This window comes from Sinocyclocheilus rhinocerous, unplaced genomic scaffold (genome assembly GCF_001515625.1).
Source record: "Sinocyclocheilus rhinocerous isolate Xijiao unplaced genomic scaffold, SAMN03320098_v1.1 scaffold140, whole genome shotgun sequence".
NCBI lineage: Eukaryota > Metazoa > Chordata > Actinopteri > Cypriniformes > Cyprinidae > Sinocyclocheilus > Sinocyclocheilus rhinocerous.
Window position 1 is genome coordinate 1,917,346 of NW_015642053.1, and position 24,959 is coordinate 1,942,304.

Sequence of the window (24,959 nt, forward strand, 5' to 3'; positions counted from 1 at the left end):
AGGAGCGTGCAGCATGCAGCGCAGTACACAGTCAGATCTCTGGAGCAGAAGCATCATTAGCAGCACAACAGGGAATCCAATGGAAACACAGGATGACTGATGCTTACTTTTTCTGAAACAGTCAGGTAATTTAACTACAGAGTTTGTGATACATCCTTGACATTTTGCATGCGCTTTTTTATTACATCTGTGTAGTTATCATTAGTAGGTAGGCTATCTTTGCGCATAATCTGTTGTAACGCAAGCGGAGCCTGCTGGGATCTCTACACGCAGGTGAAGGTGACTGGGAATGAGTGCCAGAAGTGTCCTTTAAAAATACCGCAGTGGTGTGCAATCTGATGTAGACCACACGCAGACGCAAACTCTTTTTATAATGATCATGAAAGTCGAGTGAATATCTATCTATCTATCTATCTATCTATCTATCTAATCTATGCAGTAAATTTGTTTTGCAGGTGTATGTTTTGTACTAATAAATCTGGTGCTATGAGACCTGATTTGTATGAAGTGAACGGTTCTGAGTGATTTATCAGAGGCATCACAGATATCAGTTTGAGCTTCTCTTTTTTTTTCTGGAAGTTGACCAGGGGGTGAAAAATGCATATAATTAAAATTTGCTTCAATGTTGCATTTTTATTAGCAAGTCTACTTATAAATATAAAACTTATTTGATACAACCCTGCTAAATTTATATTAATTATTTATAAAATTTAGACTTAATAAATTGTTAGTATGCATGATTTGTATTTAGTTGGACCAGAGGTTGGATTAATATTGTTTATGTCCTTTTTGCCTGTGCTGGATTAAATGATTATTTTTAATATACTTTCTAATAATACAAGTAAAATTGCATATCTGTGCCAGAGAATGGTAGAAGGAGTGAGTGATATTTATTTCTGTAACTAAAAGATGCATTTAGAAATTTCAGACAGAAAATCAGCCTTGAATAACTAATCCAGGGGGTGAAAAATGCATATAATTAAAATTTGCTTCAATGTTGCATTTTTATTAGCAAGTCTACTTATAAATATAAAACTTATTTGATACAACTCTGCTAAATTTATATTAATTATTTATAAAATTTAGACTTAATAAATTGTTAGTATGCATGATCTGTATTTAGTTGGACCAGAGGTTGGATTAATATTGTTTATGTCCTTTTTGCCTGTGCTGGATTAAATGATTATTTTTAATATACTTTCTAATAATACAAGTAAAATTGCATATCTGTGCCAGAGAATGGTAGAAGGAGTGAGTGATATTTATTTCTGTAACTAAAAGATGCATTTAGAAATTTCAGACAGAAAATCAGCCTTGAATAACTAATGGAGCTTTGGGGAGGGGGATTAGTCCATGTCATCAGAAGTGAATACACAGTTGTCTTGTTCTTTTGAGGGTTCTCTTAACTCTTATAGGCAATACTTTGACAAACAAACCATGAAAACTTCTTCAGAAACAGTGCCATTGTTATTTGATTTAATTAACCTAAGTAAGACAGATAATGTGCTCATTAATGGCTTCAAAGTAACAGTAACTTGGTCTAACAGTAATCTTGTCTCTAACGCACTCAGAAGGTCTAATGCATTCTTGAATGGTTCATTCTTTCCATTACGTCAAATCAAACGTGTTATTTTACTTATCTCAGCATACATGAGAAACCTATTGTACAGCTTTTGTAGGGGAATTAGTTATAATGTCTGATGGAATGGATGCATGAACTATTTTGACATGCATAATTATAAGTAGCGTTTCAGGATGCAGTAATCAGTATTGGAAATTAGACTTGAAAATTCTCATTAAGTCAAAATCTCTCACGACTCGTTCAGTGCAGCTAAACTAGATTAAGTGCAGATGGAGAATTAGTGAGATATGCCATAAAATCCCACATTTGGGTGATTAGAGGTATTTCTTCACCATCTGTGGAAATGCCAGACTGGAAATATAGTATTTATATTGTTAAACTGACAGATGGCTATATCAAAAATGATTCCTTTACGACTCTCTGTGCTTGATGCTTCTGTATGTACTATCTACAGTATATAGTGTATTATATGCAGGCAGGCAAATTTACTTATCCAGCCTGTGATGTGATCAGGTTGACGTGTCTCTTGTCCATACTACCCCGAGCAGGGTGCTTATTGTAACAGGAGAGGTGTTAATGCTTATGTGTTTATGGTACAGTATATGTCTGAATAGATGAATTGATATGCATTAACCCAGCAGCTTTCCACTGAGGTACAAGAAATTGGAGCAAAGCAAAACCATTTATATTCACTTCAATGGGGTATATAGTGGCTGCATCTATTGTATCTATATCCACTGCATCCATATCCATTTCACCATCACATAATGGTGTTTCTAGACAACAAACACATTTAAGCGATAAAACTAGATTGCAGATGGAGAATTAGTGAGATATGCCATAAAATCCCACATTTGGGTGATTAGAGGTATTTCTTCACCATCTGTGGAAATGTCAGACTGGAAATATAGTATTTATATTGTTCAACTGACAGATGGCTATATCAAAAATTATTCCTTTACGACTCTCTGTGCTTGATGCTTCTGTATGTACTATCTACAGTATATAGTGTATTATATGCAGGCAGGCAAATTTACTTATCCAGCCTGTGATGTGATCAGGTTGACGTGTCTCTTGTCCATACTACCCCGAGCAGGGTGCTTATTGTAACAGGAGAGGTGTTAATGCTTATGTGTTTATGGTACAGTATATGTCTGAATAGATGAATTGATATGCATTAACCCAGCAGCTTTCCACTGAGGTACAAGAAATTGGAGCAAAGCAAAACCATTTATATTCACTTCAATGGGGTATATAGTGGCTGCATCTATTGTATCTATATCCACTGCATCCATATCCATTTCACCATCACATAATGGTGTTTCTAGACAACAAACACATTTAAGCGATACCTCATAATATACAAAACATTTTTGTGACTCTAAGTGTTTTGAAATAAGGTTTTCTCACTATGAAGTGAATCAAAAGCTACAAAAATCGCTTTTGAGGCAGTTCTCCAGAGCCAAAAAAAAACGTGCATCCTCCACATAGTGCATCATGCCAGAAAAAAAATATTTTGAAGGAATAGTTTACCAAAAGATTAAAATCTGCTGAACACTCAGGCCATCCAAGATGTAAATGAGTTGGTTTCTTTATCAGAACAGTTTTGAAATTTAGCATTACATCAGTTGCTCACCAATGGATCCTCTGCAGTGAATGGGTGCCGTCAGAATGAGAGTCCAAACAGCCTATAAAAATATCACAGTAATTCATAAGCAATCCACATGACTCCAGTTCATCAATTAACATCTTGTGAAGTGAAAAGCTGCGTGTTCGAAGTAAACAAATCCATCATTAGTATGTTTTAACTTTGAACCATCGCTTCTGGCTGAAATGTATATAGAAATTCCATAATCCATAATAGCAGTAGCAGTGAAAAAGTCCATCCCCTGTTGTCCTCTCACATCACAATCCATCTATTTAGAACTGTTTTGAACAGTTTTTGCTTGTACATTCTGCATGATCTGTGCATATTTCTCTCCTGATTCAGACAAGACTACTTTTTTGATAAAGAAATCAATGTTATGGATAGAGGACTCACATTATGACCAGAAGCAACGTTAAAATCATCTTGATAGATTTGTTTATTTATTGCAAAACTGCAGTTTGTGGATTGTGATCACCTGTTTGGACTTTCATTCTGACGGCACCCATTCACAGCAGAGGATTCAATTCAATTCAATTCAAGTTTATTTGTACAGTGCTTTTCACGATACAAATCATTGCAAAGCAACTTTACAGGATCCATTGGTGAGTAAGTGATGTAATGCAAAATTTCTCAATCTGTTCAGATGAAAAAACAATCTCATCTACATCTTGGATGGCATGGGGATGAGTACATTTTCAGCAAATTTTCTGTTGAAAATGACTGACTAGACCTCAACGTGACCAAGCGAAAGCTTTGTTTTGCTTTTTTCAAAGTCAGCTCTTTAATATTAACCATTTATTGCTATCTTATATTCATCATGTGCTTGGAAAGTGGAGTTTGTTTCTTTTGCATTTGATGCGCTTTTATCCAACGTTTTTGTAAGTATTTTATCAGGTTGTGTTCTTCCTGAGAAACAAGCACCATGCTGTACCAGCTACAGGAATGTTAATTGTTTTGCACATTTTTATGCGATTGCCTGAGGCTTTTTCATATCTCTGTGTAGTTTGATAATAGCATTTGATACAGTAGATGTACACTGCACTATGAAATGTTGAGTGGATGCATTTGTGTATAACGTGTTTTCTCATCAAGCCATCTGCTCTTGATATGTGTCTCAGGAAGGAAGAGACTTACTCATTTTTTTTCTTGCCAATGCAGCGGGAAACCTTTGACAGAGCAAGGATGAGTTAGCAGCCCATGACTGCACTGCTGGAAGCGGGAGCTTGTTCTAGTGAATCAGCATCAATTACACAACAACATTATCTTCAGCAAAGTACTGCTGGAGGAACCTGCCTGGATCTTAGCAGAACCTCAGTACATCCTGTTGATCATGCGGCAGACCAAACAGCCCAACTTCATGCTGATGGTGCTTGGATACCTAATACCTGTCATTTGGGGTTTTCCATTTGGACCGGTTCTTGATGTGGATGTCACCCCCAGGACAACTGTACATGTCAAAGGTAAGGCTCTTTACATGTATTTTGGTGTTGTGTGCCATTCAGAACTGAATTGAAAATGCTTTTTTTTTTTAGTTCTACATTTTTCAATTTCCTCATATCAATTACTTAATATCTGATTGTATTGTTACATAGTATGCAACTGGTATGGTCTAACAGCTTATTATTTTCTAATAAAATAAGATTTGTTTAAGTTTTATACCTTGAATTTCACATCATGAGAGCATTTACTTTGTCATTTACTTAGTTTCCATAGTCAATAAAAGTATCAGGTGTATTCGCTTCATTCATGGGCCGAGCTGAATGTGTTTGGCACTATTTTGCCTGTAGTGCTGGAGGCTATGGCAGTTCTCTGGATATTATTAAACAGCCCTTCTCACTTGACCTGGCCCAGTTCATGAGATTCACACAGCAGATGCCGTGAGAATATAAAGTGAGGTTAGGTCACACTCACTTCTGTGAGGTTAGCCTGGACTAACACGTGGGCTCTCAGTGTGTGACGAATTTGATCGTGTACCGGTATGTTTCTTTTTTTGGAAAGAAATTAACACTTTTATTCCGCAAGGATGGCTTAAATTGATCAAAAGTGACAGTAGACATTTACAATGTTACAAAAGCATTCTATTTCATATAAATGCTCTTCTTTTGAACTTTTATTCATCAAATAAATCACAGTTTTAAACTGTATCCTGGAGATATAGTGGCTACTACATACCAAAGGTGTGTGTGGTATTTCAAAGAAGTCAGTAACTAGTAAAATGGTTTGTGTGAAAACTTTAAGAGGCCTGAACAAAGTCATTAAACCAATTGTGAGCCAGGCTTTATCAGCACCAGGTCTCACTGATGCTCCTAAATCTGTCAAAGCTTGTTGTCTTTATGCTTTGTACACCAAATGGGTTCCCAATAACTGTAGTTGAACGTTAATAGCTGTTATTGATGAATAATGCCTGCAATTTGGAATAAAGCCCAAGCTTTTTCTATAGCTGAATGTTCTCTTGGAGTAGATTTGCCCTCTGACTGCACTGATGAAGATAAATGTGTATTTATCACCACAGACTCACACCATCGTTTAAGACAGTTGTGCTATTTCTGGCTGGTCAGGATGCTCGAACAAATAGAGCAATGTTTTGATAGCACGGTTTAGCAAAATAGAGCCAGTGTTCACATTTTTAGGTGGAATTAGCCTATGCATGATGAGAATATGAGATAGGAAAGCATTTTAACATCATAAAAAGGATGTCACCTTTTTACTTAATTGCATGCAAGATAATTGACATACTTGTAAAATGATTGAGAATGTTATGACGTCTTTACCCACTCAGGTGCTTAAACTGAAGTGTTGCTAAAGTTTGCTGCTGCATAATGGCTCATACAGTCCATTTGTGCTCAGACACTGCAGATCTTGTTCATGTAATTTTGTCTTCATTATTGTATTTTTCTCCTTGCCCTGGTTGACTCAAGTCCTTGACCTATATTTAGGCTCTCTTGGGATGAGAGGCAGAGCTAGAGCATACAGAGAGAGAAGGGAGAGTGTACAGACATGCATGATGTAAGGGTGTTGAATCTCTGCTAAATCAAGCTTTTGTCTTACAATATGTCTATTCAGGGAGAGAGTTATAATGTTGAATTCAAGAAGAGATAATTTTGTGGGTGTAACAAAAGGTGCTGACTTGCTTTAATGGTTTGCTGTAGTGGGTTTGAGTACATGGAGTGTTTTCTCTTTATGTGCAGGTCGTTGGGTTCATGGCTGTCTGTTTTCGTAGTGCTTAGCAGACCTGAAGTAATGCTGAAATGAAATATGTATACATGTGTAATTCGTCTGGGGTAGCAGGACAAGGAGAAAAGTGCATCTAGGGTCTTTAGAGATTTTTGTATATACTGCATGTCTGTCTATTGAATGACTAAGACCTTGAGATGTTATACTGTACAGTAATTTTAATTAATTAATCTATTTGTTTGTTAAAATAGAAAAGTTATTTTAAATTGCAATAATATATATATATATATATATATATATACAGTACACACACACACACACACATACATAAAGAATACTTTTTCATTTAAATTAGCTGTTTTCTATTTTAACAGCAATGGAACTATATTTAATATAATATTATAAAAAAAAACTATATTATTATATATTATTTTTATTACCATTTTTTTATTAATAGACATATTTAGTAAAATAAGAGTCCTTCCTGTCACTTTTGATCAATTTAATGCACCATTGCAGAATAAAAGCATTAATTTCTTTCAAAAACGTGTGTATTTTAATTCTTGGTGAGAAAAATCTCTATAAAATAAATCCTTATCCAGTTATTGCAAACAACTAAAGCAGTCTTGGAAATTCATTGGTCAAAAGGTGTGGGTAGTTTCTGTTGAACGTTTTATAGACAAAATCACAGTATGTGAGTTATCGTGTAAGGTCAGGAGACATTTCAGTCGAGGCAACTGCTGTGGAAAAAAGCTAGATCTATATTTACTGTTCGGGCAGAAAGGTAACATTTCTTGAAAACACTGAGGTTTACAGAAAAGGCACTTAAAATTCACGTCTAACATTCACTGTTTGTTTTAAACGTGCTTTGAGAGTAAAAGCTTTCCTCTGGGATTCATAAAAAGGTAGGCTTGATAAACCAAAACCACGGAATCCAGCCCTCTGATGGAGGGGGTTTTATCTGCGTGGGGGTTGCTGTTGTCTTGGTGACAGGATTTGAGCGGTGCCATCTACTTCCTTCTTTTAGTACAGAAATAACATCAATAATAAACACACATTTGGGGTTGCTTACATTGGCATTATGCTACAGATTATATTTTACATTATGCAAAAAGGGTTCAGTATGACATTTATTGTTCTGGGAGAGAATTACTTGTTTTTGTTTTTTCCACACACATAGGCTTCCTGGTCATTTTTCAAACCAGTTTTGATTTCCCTTTCACGTTTAAGACACTAGCTATGCCTGAAACGGCATACTGTCTAGTTAGTACAATATTTGAATTGAAACTTACTTTGTAGCCTTTAAAAAAGTATGTTCTATGTAGTAAGAATATGGTTCGTATGAATTAAATTCAGACATACTACATCCGCCATGTTATTACTGGCACCTGACCTACCAGCGTCAGTTGCGTCGCTTCACAGCCATTCATAACTCCTCTCCCGTGGCTTCATGGGATGGTAAAGTTTCCACTGAATGCGCACTACAGAATGTTAGTGGAAGTAGTAGGTCACCTAGGTACTTTTCGCTTAAAGTTTTTCCGAATACTTTGTATTCGGACATACGTACTGTTTTTCGCCTACTGTATAGTATGGAAGTAAGCATATTTGGAAGCAGCGACTGTCAAGTTAAAAAATGGCCAACTTTTTAAAACTCATCTCAAAACCCCTGCATTCTGTTGTTATTCTCATTTTTATTTTTGAGGCGTCTCCTCTGGTAGCCCCGCCCACTCTGAAATCTCATTTGTCTAGAATTCCAGATCACCTGTGATTGACAGCACTTTCAGTGTGGACAGACAAATTACTAATCACTGGGAACTTGGTTTACACTTGGTTTGGACTTTGCCACAATGTTGATGATCGATTCACTGCCAAGGATTGGAACCAATCAATGACCATTATTGCTTTTTTGACAAAGTGTTTATCAAAAGGTTACTGAATCCGATCTGTAGTTCGCTCACTTTAAATGAATTGAAATGAAAACATCTATTAAATGTCAAGTCATTTAATCAAGTATAGTGGACCTTAATGTTTTCAAATATAAAACTCAAGTTTCTGAAGAAAATCTGGCCTCATATTGCTTTATTTTGGTACACAGTACAATACAGATCTCTATTATTGTTAGTGTGTGTTAGATATATTATTAAAGCAGTATGTAGTGGTACTGTGAGATGTGCAACTAATAAGATTAAATATATTCTGTAATCCTGGCGAAGCTTGACTGTGGTTGTGTAATGTTGATCACGTCTGAAGCTGACTGTTCTCACCCAGTGTCAGTATTTATTTAGTCAGCGCTAGCCCCCTAGCAAACACAATTCCGATTGGACACATGAGCACCGCGGCTGCCCGCCCAAGTTTGTTTGGACCAGGGTTGGAGTGAGTCAACAGTCAAGTCACACACACACACACACACAGATGCTACAAAGATGCATGGGTTTGTAGCATGAGGTGAGAGCTACAATACTTAACCCTTGTAGTGTGTCCTTGGGCCATAACACAGCCACCCACACACTGTCATTTTTTCATATGTCATATATTCATAGTCAATTATACTCGAATATAAGAAGAATGCAAGTTCATACAGACATTGCATGCACAATTTGCATATTACCGGCTTGGCACGATGGTTGTGTGGTTGAAACTTGGTTCCAGTGTTCATTCTAGGTAACAGACAGTAAAGAAACCACACACACTGCTAGAACACAACAGGAGGCCTTGGGCGCTGTGTTGACTCTGCTCATGGATTTGTTCCCTCAGTGATGCACAGAGTCAGTCTGTTTTTATTGGCTGGTGTGGTAGGGCAGTTAGTGCACTAGCAGGCCAGAGGCTATTTTTCATAAGACCCGTATTTGCCGTTATGTTATGAATAACAGCAGTTCCAAAAGAAAGTGGTTATTAGAAATTGTGATCATGGAGTGCTACAAATAATTAGATAGATGAAAATTGATTTCATTTATACATGGTGTGCATGTTATCCTAGAGTAAATTTGTTTGTTTAAGCCTACACTCTTAAAAAATAAAGGTTCCAAAGGAGAGTTTTTACAGCAATTCCATAGAAAAAAAAAATTTCTGTGAGCAGTTCTAAAAAGAGGAATTTTTTAATAATCTAGAGTACCCTTTTCTACTTTTTCTAAAGAACCTCTTGTGCAATGGAAAGCTTCCATGGATTTGAAAGGTGCTTCATAGACCCATATATGCCAGTAAAGAGCCTTTATTTATAAGAGTAAAGCGTGTGAACCCTCTTCCTGGTCCCCTAATTTTAAACAGAAATAAATGCAAGCTGAAAATAAAGAACATAAATGTATTCTTTATTGAAGATTTACACATGCATTTACAGTTAAATAAATCATAAAAATGTATTTAACACAAAATAATGACATCATTATAAAACATTTTCTGTGAAAGCATGCAACAGGGAGCAGTTGCAAGCATAATCATCATGGCATCCATATATGTTGCAAATATCTTGTATCTTCATTCCATTTATACAGGACATATGGGACAATTTTTTATACTGGACAATTTTTTTTGATTATCTTATTTGTATAGCACCTCTAATCAAAGAAATCCATCTCAAAAATTAAAAAAGCAGTACAATAAGCATCAAGTTCGTCATATGAAAACACGCTGAATGCCAAGTTGGCATCTTTACTATCTGTTGGTAATATGTTCAATAGCTTTGGGTTTATTTGTCAAAGATAGCATCCCCAGTATTCTTTCAATTGTTGCTGTAACCTTTTTTAACAGTTTAATGCTGACCATATATTATAAAATGAATATGAGGCAATTTTTAGTAATTGGTAACTAATTGTTTTAAGTCTCAAGATGGTGATAATGAGATATTTTAATTTGCATTGATATGAAAAAAGAGAAAACACAAAATCAGATTAGAGACAGTAAAGTAGCAGTCGCTGTATGTTGCCATGGACAGTCATTATACAAAAATATTTGACCATATTGCCATGATTGACTAATTAAAATCAAGTATTCCAGAGACAAACATGTCAGATGTTCATAACATAGGGCTTTCTAATTATTGCCAGCAATGTACATCGAAATTTCTGCTCTATATGCATTTTCTCTTCCCTTAAATTCTGATAAGTGATTATGAAAGTAGTAGTGGTATTGGTATTGTGTGTGTGTGTGTTTGTATGAGTGGCTGTGTGTGTACATGGTCCAAGGACACACAATGTGCTTTGAGCTCAAAGGCTTTTGTGTGATCTCTCAGTTTATCGTCAGCTCTGCACTCATCACTGTGTGTGTTACAGTCACTATCTTTCTCTATCTACACAATGAGACACAAGGATTAACAACACACACAGAATGTCGTCACTTTGCCTGAGGTCTTGAATCGTGTTTGCATAACTTAATATTTTCTTTCCTGTTATGAGTAATTTTAGCCACTGGCCGTCCCACGTGCACAGCAACCCGTAGGTCTGTTCCGACCTTTCTTTGATTGACAGTTTAGAGCCTCATGGCCTTGACTTTTTGGTTTATACTGTCATTCATTTTCACGCTAGCTCAAACACTAGACCAGTACTGCTTGTTTTGCTCTTTTAAAAGCTACTAGTGTTAATATTTGTAAAATATTTCTGTCAGAGCTCATAATGTCTATATGCAATGTAGTATAAATAACCAGTCTGTAACTATACTAATTTAAGTCTCAGTTAGTTGTAAGCTGTATGTGTTTGAAAAAAAACAACAACAAAAAAAACGGCTCATCTGAATAATTTGTTTGGTAAGCAGACTACACTTGCTTTTGATTCACCAAAAAAAGAACCATCTAACAAAAGTAATATGTTTTGGAATCGGACTACAGTGGTTGTGCTGTATGTCGTTCAGAAATTGGACTACACTGGTTACACTACGTTTTTGATTCACTAAAAAGAACTGATTCGGTCAATAATTGGACTACACTGGTTGCACTTTATGTTATTGATTCACTAAAAAGAAAAGACTCAGTCAGAAATTGGACTACACTGGATGCACTGTATGTTTTTGATTCACCAAAAAGAACAGACTCAGTCAGAAATGAAACTACACTGGTTGCACTGTATGTTTTTGATTCAACAAAAACAACTCAAGAGAGAAAATCAGACTACTACACTGGTTTCTCTATATGCTTTTGGTTCACTAAAAAGAACCGGCTCATAAGAGGCATTCATTTGGGAATAGGAATGTATCAAAAACTTTAGATATACCAAAAGTGCACTCATGTTATTATGAATGGGAAAAAGTGCAACTGGCAATATGGTGGGAAAAGCGCCGCCTTACAAAAAAAGAGCCAATCAGCTGTTAATTGTCATTGCAGTTGCTGTTAGAGGCTCTGGTTGTCATAGAAACAGTCAGTGTCCTGAGACACGCTTAGGGCTGCACAAGTGCATTCGCTGGACCAACCTAAAATATAACCTTTTTTAATGCTATTTGAGCATAAGAAACAACATTTATGGGACAATTTATGTAAGATTTTGTTGCTAATTTGAAATATTCTTTAAATGTAAGTGTGGCAAGCAGTTTTTGAGATTTCAGGATTTCCCCATTCAAATAAAAGCCTTTCAGAGGTGCTGCAAAAATCAGACTTTCCTTGAAAGGGACTCCGTATGCTTTTGATTCACCAAAAAAGCAGTGTTATTCATTCTGTAATCGGAATACACTGGTCACACTATTTGTTTTGTGTTGATTAGGGATGTAACGATTAACTGCGAGCCGGTTGAAATTCAATTTAAATATGTGAGGTTGGTGTGTTTGGGCACAATTATAACGACATGTGAATAATCCCGCCCACTCTAAAGCGGTACTGAACTGCAGTGGAAACGCAAACCGTGCCCGAGCCGAACCGTGCCGTGCCGTGCCGTGCCGTACTGAGACGTGCCGAGCCGAGTCGTACCACGCAGTGGAAAAGCGCCATTAGGGGTAGGAGTTTATAGTGAATCGTTACATCCCTAGTGTTGATGATTTAATAGCGGTGTCTCTCAGAGTATTTTAGTATGCTATTCCGGTGTTCAGTCTTTAAACAACAACATTTTTGTACTTTGCTCAAAAATATAATGGAAAATATGATGGGGCACACAAATCTCTTTTAAATTCTAGCTGCATATTCTTGCATGCTGGATTTACTGTATATTGTTGCTGATGCAGACTTTAGCACTGTGTTTGGGGGGGATGGGTGGTTTGAGAGGTTAGAGAAGGGCATTTGAGGGGTACCATGGTTGATATGTGGCCTTTTACTGCCAAGTCTCATCAGCATAGCCCACCCATCTCTCAGTATGGGGCAGGAAATCTCAGCATGCAGTGTTGTAGATGGGCAATACAAGTCCTTTACCCTTCAGAATGTGCCTGGGTTTACTTTATGCCCTTAATTTGAGGAAGCAGACCACCCAAATGCGTCAATGTCTCAGAAAGATACTTTATGATTGCGCATGAAAACAGGAAGTGTTAAATCCACTACTTTTTACAGCACCTTTTTGCTTTCTCTGACTCTTTTTATTGTGCCAGCATTTCTTTTTTACAGTTTGATCTTAGTTTGTGGCAAAGCTATGTCACATTAATGCAATTCATGCCATACCTTCTCATGCTGCTGAATGAAGCTTTATTATTCTGTTTTCATGGTCATCTTTTCTTTGTAGCCATTCAGTTTATTCATAGATTGCTGATAATGATTTAGCTCTCCATCTGTTCATCCCAGTTCAAATATTTCCAATAATAGACAAAAGAGTGTAGAGCTATGAGTGGGTCTCTTTGTTGTTGACACGATTTGGTCGTGTTTGTCCCTGTTTTTCTAACTGGGTTTCTTTCTCCATTCGCAGGGCTGCTGGGTTGTAATCATTTCCGTGGAGCTGCAGTGAACTACAGTTCTCTGTTACTGGAGGATGGACCAGGGTTGTTGTATGTTGGGGCCAGAGAGGCCATTTACAAGCTGGACACCTCTAACATCTCTGACACCAGTATCTCTCTTTCTGTGAGTTCCGCCTTTGTCACGATATTTTCAATATGTTTCATTCCTCTTCCTAATGCAGCTGGGCTGATCATAGTTGTTGTTCATGTCTGTATAACAGCTTGAATGGGCAGCGTCTGCAGAACAGAAGAGGCAGTGCCTGAGCAAAGGAAAGAACAATCAGGTATTGCCATTCTTGATGTGTTGGATATCCTCCCCTAAATCCCACAGCTCAACTCAATGTCATGCCAATAGGGTCGGGTACCGAAACCCAGTACCAATATGGCACCGGTACCTATGTAACCGGTATGTACTAGAACCGAATCAGAACGCAGATTTCGGTGCCAAGCCTGAGCTATCGATTGAAATATTTGTCCTCTGGTTCTCCGAAACAGACGTAAGAAGCATCATCACCGGCACCGCACGTGAAAAATAATTTCCTGACTGAGAAAATGCACATGAACTCAAGTCGGAAATCTCTAATAATACAAATCCAACACATCTTTGTAGTAACATGAGTGTCCATGTTGTTTTCACATTCCGACTTAAGCACAACTTGGGAAATGAGAGCATTCGAAGAGCGCGTGAATGCAGTAATTACACTTGCTCTGATGGCAGCAGGTAGCTAGATAAACTATATTGTCGCAGTCAAGTGTTTGTTGTCTTTGATTTATCAATCAAAATGTTTATATGCTCTGTTTACTCAGTTAACTTACAGCTATAATAGCAATGCCTTTTGTCCATATAAGGGATTTCCTGAGTTTCGCTACTTCTGTGACTGCCCAAATGATACCCAACCCTACATGCCAATGACTCCCAGGGAACAAGTGCTGGTAAAATGTATTTGCCTGAATTCTCTTTAAGCTGCTTTGGATAAATGTTTCTTCCAAATGGATATATACATGGAAAACCACATCTAAAGCATGAAAAGGTGTACTTTTTTGTGATACATACTGTAGATAACATTCAGGATATGCTGGCTATATTGGATCTGACCGTAATGTCGCACTGGTTACTATTGCTTGGTCTGTTTGTACAGATCGTTTGAGTATTTATGCGTTTTAACCTAAATCACAGCAGCGTCCATCTGTGAAGGACGTAGGCTGTCAAACATACACACCTGTTAGCCAATCATAACAGTGGGTGTTTACTTCCGAATCTACAATTCGCCACGCCTATTCAAATGGAGTATTCCGATGAGGGGGTCAAAACAGGACAGAAAATGAATTTTTTTGATGTCAAAATCTTGATAACATTTTAAGTGGACCTCGAGTAATGTGGAAAAAAAAAAAAAAAAGGCATGAGTAAAAAAAATGTTTTTAAATGGTTTTATTTAACTATAAGAACCCAGATTCACACTCTCAAACAATAATAAACATTTTTGAGTATTGGCTATTGGTTTTCTCCACAGCACCCCCTAAAGTCTGCGTATGGTACTGCATAAAGTTTTTTTTTTTTTTTGGAACATTTAAGAGTTCTAGAATAATTTCTTCCTTGTTGTTTAATCACAGACTGAATGCTACAATCACGTGCGGTTCCTGGACAGATACAATGACACTCACCTGTACACCTGCGGGACGCATGCCTTCAGACCACGCTGTGCTTACATAGTGAGATGTTTACCTCTCTCATTCTGAACTTCATATTGCAAAAAAATTGTGATCATGAATGCTTTATATTCTAGTATAAGATTGAGCATGGTGCTTATAAATCTCCATGTTTTGCTCAGGATGTGGCACGCTTTACCTTTGTGCGTTTTGAGGAGGGAAAGGAGAAATGTCCTTACGACCCTACAAAGGGCTACACTGGATTCATAATAGGTAAATGACTTCATAAGCTTATGAGATTCATAAGCTCATGAGATTCATAAGCTTATTTGTTATGTTTCTTCTAGTGTAACCTATAAGATTTGCTGTTACAGATGGTGAGATGTACTCTGCCTCCCAGTATGAGTTTCGTAACATCCCTGATATACGACGCAACTTTCCCTTCCCCAACTTGCGGATGGACGATTCCCCAACAAGATGGCTGCTGGGTTAGTTGAAAATTTTTTGAAAAAGAAGAATGTAAATGTGCCATTTTTTACTCACTGTATCATCTGCCAAGCAAGAATCAAAAAGTAATAGCACACCTGCCTTAGAAAGCATCACTAATAATTCAATACTTCTAGGCAAAATATTTTGATTCAGTTAAAACGTAAGATATAAGATTAAAAGGAACATAAGATCCCAAAAGAGTCACTATATTTTAATCAATAAACACTGTACTTTGAAACTTCTCAGACACACAGTAAGCTCTGTAAGGCCCATAATTGGTCCATTGTGGTGCGGGCAGCAGTTAATGCTGTTGTTTTCTCGTAGAGTCAGATTTTGTCGGCTCAGCGTTACTCCGAGAGAGCATCAACAGCTCCATCGGGGATGATGACAAACTCTACTTCTTCTTCACGGAGAGGAACACAGAACCGACAGCTTACTCCAGCCAGACCAAAGTGGCCAGGGTGGCCCGTGTGTGTAAGGTAAAGTTTGGGATATATCTTGAAGAGGAACAGTTATATTGATCTGGTGTTCAAATTTGCATTAACAAGACATTTTCGCTCCTAAGTACAATTCAAATAAGCTAAAATTATTCAGAGCTCCGTGACAGCACCAGCCTGACCTCATGTCGCCACACATTCCTGGAGTTTCTACGGTTTGCCACTGTTGCCGGGCAGATAAAGCCCCACTACCCAAACTATCTCTCTCATTCGCTTTCCTTCTCCCACACATGCTCTCCCACCTGCATTACTCTCATCTCATTTAGTTTCTTCATTGTGTTCGGATAAACCACCCAGCATTTTCCCCTCACGGTTATATCTTCATTTATTTCACGCCTGCATTCACTCTGCAGCTAACACTTCACGGCTCTGGGAAGCAGGTCAGGTCCCTTACTGTTTGACTTATTGAGTTAGGAGGGAAAGAAGCTCCAGTCCAAAGTAGGCCACACTACGCACACATACACACACACACCTATACGGCCAATTACACACATGTACACATCCATGCTTATAGACTACTGTTCAAAAGTTTGTGGTTGTATTTTTAATGTTTTTGAAAGAAGCCTCTTATGTTCACCAAGACTGAATGGTGAAAATCACAGTAAAATTGTTTTGTTTTAATATATTTTAAAATGTAATTTATTCCTGTAATTGCAAATCTGAATTTTCAGCAGCCATTACTCCAGTGTCTTCAGTGTCACATGGAAACATTAACAGTATTAATTTGAAATAGCATTACTAACCTTATAAATGTCTTTACCATGACTTTGATCAATTTAATGCAGAATAAAAGTATTAATTTCTTGAACAAAATTTTCTAACTTTTGAACAGTAACATACACTGAAGAAAATTTAAGAGTGTTTTAGTAAATAGTTCACAGTCTTTAGGTTAACTAAATAAAATTATTATTAGTTGTGAAAAACTTTGTTAGCATTTTAAATAGATAGGTTAAAAACACTAGTCTCACCCCAATAAACAAATGTTTTGGTGTAAGTTCAATCAAGATGTTAAAGAACAATTTGAAGATATTGTTTTAAATTAGTCCAATTTGTCTTCTAAATGTAGGCAACCCTTACTTACTATACATTAAAAATCTTCTGTTGACTTGCGTTGTGTTCAGTGGGTGAGAAATTATTTTAATTAAGCAGGTTCACCAAGGAGAACAGTAATCACCCTTACAGAGATTAGTGCACAAAACAACAATAAAAGTTAATCAAATTACTAATTAAGTACAGCAACAAACTATTAATACTAAGTGTCCCTATAAATCACCATGCTTTGACCCTTAAAAAAAAAAAGCTCAGTAGCAGATGCATGAAGTTTATAGTGCTTAGCCTAATTTCTACTTTGCAGAAGTTACTAGAAAAAAGACACAAAATAAACATTCAAAGAAATATGTGTTTTTCACAATTAAAGTCTAAATAGCAATTATACATAAGGTACAGTGTGTACACATCATAAATACATTCCATATTAATTAAGAAAATATTTCCTGTCAAATTAACAAAGCATGCCTTGCTGTGATAATGGCAATAATGAGCAGGAGGGAAATGATTATTCTGCCCCAGATGTCTTCCTCAGCCTCCATTGTACATTCTTTCTGTTTTTCCTTTTTAATCTGTTTCTCTACATTTCAACTTTGATATAGTTTGTCTAACAGATTGAAAGTTGTTTTTTTCTACAGCCAGTATATACAGTGTACATTTTTAGAAATAAAAAGAATGAAATTCTGCCATTTTCAGTGACACAAATATCTGATACTTAGATCATGTGACAACATTGCTAATAACTTTTGTTATGGAGAAACTGCACAAAAGGCTCTATTTCCTTTACTCTTAAATTTGAGCCATCCTCAGTTCTGGTCTTTCTTCTTCTCGCCTGAATGTGAACTGACACCACAATTAGCCTGAAGGTCCTCATGTTACTACTAGAGCCTGATGGAGCCTGTTTTTGAGCAGAACACTGTTAGCATATTTAGGACAGCTTTTTGTGCCCACAACTGTGTCATTTCAAGCTGAATGTTTAATTCAGGAGAGTTTCACATAGCAGTGCTTGGTGCATTTGGCTGTGAACTACTCTCAAGGGTATATGTGAATTATGCAAAAAGCCATGGGGTGGCTTGGTAGAAATTCCCCAGATAATATTTTTTTTCCTTCTCAGTATACCTCTGATTTGACAGTTGACAGGGATTGCGATGTGATGCAAAGCTACCTAATCATTATTTATCATTTAAGCTCAATTATGTCACATCCCATTAGATTGTAAGATGGGGCTATATTGTGTTTATTATTTGTTAATTTTTTTAGAGCTACTTTAGTGTGACTCATGCCCCTGAGGAGTCAGCTTTAAAAGAACTGCAGACTACGCATAATATGTATATCGTGTCATTCCTACTACACTATTGAGTTCATAAAAATGAGCCATAATTTTATATGTAACTTGCTTTGATTTTCATATCAGTTGCTTTTCGTTTGGCGTTCACAGGGGGACATTGGAGGGCAGAGGTCTCTTCAGAGGAAGTGGATGTCCTTTCTCAAGGCCAGACTGGTGTGCGCCATTCCTGATTATGAGCTTTATTTCAACGTGCTACGCAGCGTTTTTGTCGTCGAGGGAAGCAGCGTACACGACAGTGTCTTGTATGGTGTTTTTGGACTTGAGTGGTGAGAAAATTCATTAAGATTGGATTGTGAACCTGTAAAAGGCTGTGTACCATTCAGAATTGAGTTGTGAATGCCTTTTAAATTCCAATTCAGTTCCTGAATTGGAATTATATTAACAAACAGGATGCAGAATTGTAATTTGAACTTGAATATAAGGAAATATAGTTTAAAATAAATTAAATTGAAATGTAATTTTATCTAGGATGGATGGATGGATGGATGGATGGATGGATGGATGGATAGATAGATAGTAATTCAAAGCAGTCAAGTGTGATGTTATCACTTCAAGTTGTGATTTTGGCACCACATTGAGTTTGCTTAAAATTTAAGGCTGCAGTTAAACATAAGCCTTCAGTTTTAGTGGGTTGAAATGTTTTACAGTGAGAGGGGTGCTGCAGTCTCATTAAATGCGATGTGAACTGAAGTAGCATTAATCCTCTAGCATGTGACCCTGTTATCTTCATTCTCAACATTTTTTATGACTAAAGGATTTTAGCATGAGAGCCATCTCTAAATATTCCCATGTGCTTTCCTCGCTATAGCAGGGACACTCACAATAGGACACTGGGCCAATATTTGAATTGGCAGAATCGAGATAGAGAGAGAGAGAGAGTATGCAGAGTCATGCTACATTAAATTGTCCTTTAAATGTCTACAGACTAGTTGGTGACCAAATTCTCCCATCAAACCAGTTTCCAGGTGGTAAACAGGACAGAGCACTGAGTGGCAAACCCTTTTATTGGCCTGAAGGGAGTAATAACATCAGTCTTTCATTTTGAAGCGTTCTTATTGTACGTTAGAGTTATGTCCCACAGGTGAAAAGAAAAAAAATGCAATGGGTTTGTTTTTGTTTTTGTGTGCTTTATAAGCTCTACCTTTCTCCATAAGGATACAGGTTCAGGAACTGTCATTTTCAAGTTTAGACAACACTGCTTGAAATATGACAAGTTGATTTCTTCTTCATCCATCACACACAAACGAATTAGTAAATAATTCACTAAATTTGCCCAACAGCATGTAGAAATTGGGTCTTGCAGCAATGTTTGCAATTCCACAATGATGTCACTTGCACGCAGGATAACAGAATTAAGGTCATTGCCCACTGAGCCTGAAATTTTCGCACATTAAAAAATAAATACGACCTCATGTTGTGTGGAAAGGATGAAGAATACGGGGAAAAAAAACATCAGTGTGCAAGGACCTTTAGTGTTTATTTACAGTAGAATTACTAAAGAAATATTCTGGGTTCAATTCAAATTTATATTGACAGAATATATGAAATGCTGTTGACTTACAACAGACAACAATTTTGACTTATAAAAGTTGTGCATAAAGTAATGTGTGTACAATGGAAGTGTATGGGGCAAGGCATTAGACTAGAATAAACAATAAAATACACAATGGGCCAGTTGCATAAACATAGCCACTATGTTAAAACTGTGTCTTAAGAACTAGTTCGACCAACTCACAGTTAGCCAAGAGGTAATTAGTCTAACTTTATTGATTCAAATTGGGCCAAGCTACGATTTTGTAATTGACTGTAAAGAATTATGACCAGTCTTTAAGAAATCAAATTAGATGATTCAGTTTTTTTAAGACTAGTCTATGCAGTTTATGCAACTGGCCCAACATTTAAAAATTCTAGTCACAACATTAAATATACATTAAATATGATACTAATATGATCAAATGTTACAATAACATAAAATGATGTATCTATAACCTGATTAATCACAAATCAAAGTAAAACTGTTCCTACTATCATTATTATAAATGTAGTGGAAAAAACATTACATTTAAAATTCAACAATGTGCTGTGATCAATAAATTATTTTTTACAATTTTTTTAACGTTTTTCTGACTATAAACGAAAACTTATATTTTTTTGTCATATATAATTGCATTATTTGGGGATAGTGCAAGCACTTTAATAAAAATATGAGTTTCACATCTCATCATTCTCATTTCATTCTCTTTCTCACTGCCAGGAGAAATGTTAAGATGTCTGCAGTGTGTCAGTACTCATTCAGAGATGTCCAGACAGCTTTTGATGGGCCTTACATGGAACTACAGGACACCAAATGGAGGGAATATACTGGGGAAGTTCCAAAACCGAGGCCTGGCTCAGTGAGATGCACTAAATCAAAATAGTCCTATAAACTGTTGCCTTCTAGTATCTGTTGTAATGTAGCAGTAGGACAGCTCTTTGGGACTTTTATTGCATTGTTTCTATTTTCACTCTTCTGAGGAATGTTATATAACAGTGGCCTTGTTTCTCTTTAGTGTATAACTGATCAGCATCGGGCCCTGCTCATAAATTCCTCCCGGGATCTCCCTGACAACGTACTGAATTTCGCTCTGAGACATGCTTTAATGTCCAGACAGATCCAGCCAGTGGGAGGACGTCCTGTGTTGCTCCAGAGGAGTGCAGACTACACTAAGATCGCTGTAAAACAGGTTGTGGATATGGATGGACGTGTCTATGACATGCTCTTCATTGGAACAGGTAAGGGTCAATTTCCCTTAAATCAAATTATTGATTTGATATTGAGATTAAAAAGATAATTTTGATTGATTTTTGATTGTGATATGAAGATTATAACAGTTTGGGGTTGGTAAGATTTTTTTAATGTTAAGAAGTCGTCTCTTATGCTCACCAAGGCTCCATTTGTTTGAACGAAAATGCAGTAAAAACAATTTGAAATACTATTGCAATTAAAATAACAATTTTCTATTTTAATAGATTGTAAAATGAAATTTATTCCTGTGATCCAAAAGCGGATTTTTTTTATGGGAACTGTGATACATTTTTTTAAGAATACTTTGACGAATGAAAAGTTCATAAGAAAAGCATTTATTTGAAATTGAAAACTTTTGTAAAATTAGTCTTTTTGATTTTATTTTTTATTTAATACAGCCTGCTAAATAAAAGTATTAAATAAAATTTTTTTTTAATCTTACTGACCACAAACTTTTTGAGCGGTAGTGTATATTAGGTTTCATAGCCTGAAACTTGTTTTTTGTGCTTCTCTCCAGATGAGGGCTGGTTACACAGGGCTGTGAAGATCGGAGACCATGTTCACATCATCGAAGAGCTTCAGCTTTTCGAGGAGAAACAACCAATCAATAACATGGTGATATCACAAAAACAGGTAGCCCATGATGCACCTAGTAAACATGAACAACCAGCATTAAATCCAAGTGTGTAATACAAATGCTTATGGATCCCAAAAAAAATCTTATGATGTGCATTTTTGTTCAACAGAACAGCATCTATGTGAGCGCCGCTTCTGGAGTGGTGCAAGTACCCCTGTCATCCTGTGAGCGCTACACCTCCTGTTATGACTGTGTGTTTGCACGAGATCCATTCTGTGGCTGGGATGGTAGAGCGTGTGCTGAAATAGCAGCTTATGCTAACAGGTAAAAGCAGACATCTGGTGTTTTTAATAATAGACATTTACACATACTGTTACCACAGTCCAAAAGTAATTTTTCTGGCAATGGCGGGTGATTTAAGAAAAAGGGATGCACAATGTAATGTCACAATATCAGATACCAGTATTAATTTTTATTGGCTGATATTGGATATGATCTCCGCTTATTTAAAAATTTTGATTCAGATAGTATAAATTTTTTCTATAGCAGATCTCAAAAAAGGATTTATCTTTATTGGATATATTTTATGCTGTAATGTTGTTATGCCTAAATTAACTTGCATACAAACTTTTTATTTTAGTTGTAGTTATGTTTTTATTTTGCATTGTTTATTTGTATTTAGTTTTTTTTTTTTTGCAAAGTAGTATTAATAAAATCAGTGAATCATGAAAATAATTTTCTGAATTTTAATATCAGTGCATTCCTAAAAAATGTTACATATTTTAATTTTTATATACATATCTTTAATTTTGTATTTTTTATCATATATAATTAGTGCTGTCAAACGATCAATCGCGATTAATCGCATCCAAAATAAAAGTTTTTGTTTACATAATATATGTGTGTGTACTGTGTATATTTATTATGTATATATAAATACACACCCATGCATGTATATATTTAAGAAAAATATGTTAAGTTTATACATTTAAAATATTTATATATAATATCAATTATATGAATATAAATATATACATGGAAATACATGGAAATATTTTCAAACTATATACTGTATGTGTGTGTATTTATATATACATAATAAATATTCACAGTATACACACATATATTATGTAAACAAAAACTTTTATTTTGGATACGATTAATCGCGATTGATCGTTTGACAGCACTAATTATATATGATAAAAAATACAAAATTAGATTTGTATTTGTCTTGCATATTTATGTTAAAAGTGTAAGTCATTGTGTCACCACAATTATGAGCCAATCTTAAAAAGATATACACAAATGAGGAATATTGAGAAATTATCAATTTTAGGTGTCTTAAATAAACCTCCAATAAGATAAAAGTTGGTAGAAGATGCGCATCATTGTTCTTACAATGTGATTTAAACCACGTAATGTTAGCATTCCTAATAAAGTTAACAGCCAACTGGTGAAGAAAGTGACTTATTTTCTTGCTAAAGCCAATTTTTACTTTCATTGGTCTCTTGGTGTTAATTTTCAGACCCAGTGTCCAAAATACATTCACACTATCTTCTGCATGCTTCGATTAATGGCTTTAATAAGTGCAACTCTGTTTCCTGTAGGTCCAGTCTCATCCAGGACGTCCAGATGGGAAGCAGAGGCTGTACTAACATTACAAGCGATGGTGCGTTTGCATGTGATTAACTTCTGAGCAGCCTAGTCAGGTGACTTTTAAACATAGACTAATAATAATGTCTTACATTTTGCCAGGTTTCGTCATGCACCGGACTCGTGCAGTGATGGCAGGAGATGATGTGCTGTTACAGTGTGAGATCCGTTCTAACCTGGCCACACCTCACTGGACGCTGAATGGTCAGGAGCTGGAAGGTTACGGCGTAGACTTCGGCTACCGCACCGGCACTGACGGCCTCCTCATCATTGGCGCTCAAAACCAGCAAAGTGGACACTACCGCTGTTACACAGTAGAGAACGGCGTCTGGGTTCCTGTTCGCAGCTATATGGTACGAGTCCAACCCGTTCCGCCCCCCGCATCGCATCTCTCAGGAAGCCCGACGGCATTACCTGAAAGTTTCTTTACCACCACAACTGCGCCAACTCCGAGTCCTTCCAGCATTCCTGTGGAGCAGCTTCTGTCGCCTCCACCGGCCCTGTTGCCTTCTAGACCGGAGTTCCAGACCTACAGGCACATGGAGGCCATGTATATCTCTCTGGTGGCTGTTCTCGGCGGGCTTTGTCTGGTTCTAACGGTGGTCCTCCTGTACGTTAGCTTCTGTGCACGCAACTCTCCCAATGCCAGAAAGTACTCCCAGCAAGCTCTGTCCATAACCACAGCAACCGAAAGAAAGAGGAGCTCGCACTTTGAGCTCAAAACCATCTCCAGCCACTGCAATGGCAGAGCGGAGGGGCGTAGCAGAGTGATGTCAAGAGACGGAGAGTTTCTACAGATCGTTTCAGCGGACATCCAGACCACGCCTAGTAAGGAACCTCCGCCAGCACCGCCACTTCCTATGCCGCCGCCCCTGCCCGCATCGGAGTATGCCAACGGACTGTCAGCCACGTTGCCCAGCGTGCTGAGAAAGATGAACGGGAATAGTTACGTACTCTTGAGGCAGACAGACACGGAAATGACGTCTCCGCTTTACCACTCTTTCACCGAGGAGCTCAACAAGATTCTAGAAAAGAGGAAACACACACAGTTGGACATCCAACCAGATGAGAGCTCAGTGTAGCATGATCTCGCACCACTGCTATATCGCCCCCTTGTGGTGTGGAGGCTTACATTTTGTATAAGAGCCAAGAGAACTGTGTGTTGTGACGTTCTTTGTGATCTCGATATACAGCTTTAACTTATTTGGCTTGGCACCTTTGAGAATCATCTTGTGAAAATATATTTATGAAAATATTGGTCGACTTAAAGGGATAGTTCAATGTCTGAACTGTCCTGAGCGCGTCCTCGACAGCCGGCATGTGACACGTCTTCTTCTTCTTCTTGCTTTACGGCGGATCGCAGACGTATAAGTGCATTACCGCCACCTATCTCTCAAATGGACCATTGACACTCCTAATTGAGATTGTAGATAGAGTGTCAATGGTCCATTTGAGAGATAGGTGGCGGTAATGCACTTATACGTCTGCGATCCGCCATAAAGCAAGAAGAAGAAGAAGAAGACGTGTCACGCGCCGGCTGTCTAGGACGTGCTCAGGACAGTTCAGACATTGCAGTGCATCAGAGGTAAAAAACTATATAAATGCTGTTCAGTTTCTTAACAGAACGATCGTTTCGTGTCTTTACAAATCAATGTATCGTCACGAGCCGCAGGGTTTAATT

At 37.0% G+C, this 24,959-nt stretch overlaps 1 protein-coding gene across 1 annotated transcript; it reads left to right on the plus strand.

Moving 5' to 3' along the window:
* Nucleotides 1-24,536, plus strand: LOC107755489 (semaphorin-4G-like). Its single transcript, XM_016572290.1, has 15 exons — nucleotides 1-125; nucleotides 4,389-4,690; nucleotides 13,208-13,359; nucleotides 13,457-13,519; nucleotides 14,847-14,945; nucleotides 15,065-15,155; nucleotides 15,257-15,370; nucleotides 15,696-15,850; nucleotides 18,354-18,529; nucleotides 20,518-20,656; nucleotides 20,813-21,035; nucleotides 21,566-21,681; nucleotides 21,795-21,949; nucleotides 23,233-23,294; nucleotides 23,381-24,536. The coding sequence occupies exons 2-15, from the start codon at nucleotides 4,561-4,563 to the stop codon at nucleotides 24,358-24,360; spliced, it is 2,655 nt and encodes an 884-aa protein (XP_016427776.1). The 5' UTR covers nucleotides 1-125; nucleotides 4,389-4,560; the 3' UTR covers nucleotides 24,361-24,536.
* Nucleotides 24,537-24,959: the final 423 nt, after the last annotated feature.

Excerpts from the sequence above, each read along its gene's own strand:
- LOC107755489 (XM_016572290.1), top strand. The coding sequence starts at position 4,561 with ATGCGGCAGACCAAACAGCCCAACTTCATGCTGATGGTGCTTGGATAC. Across the intron at positions 15,851-18,353 it reads GGGTGGCCCGTGTGTGTAAG|GGGGACATTGGAGGGCAGAG; the intron begins GTAAAGTTTGGG and ends TGGCGTTCACAG. Across the intron at positions 21,682-21,794 it reads TGGTGATATCACAAAAACAG|AACAGCATCTATGTGAGCGC; the intron begins GTAGCCCATGAT and ends TTTGTTCAACAG.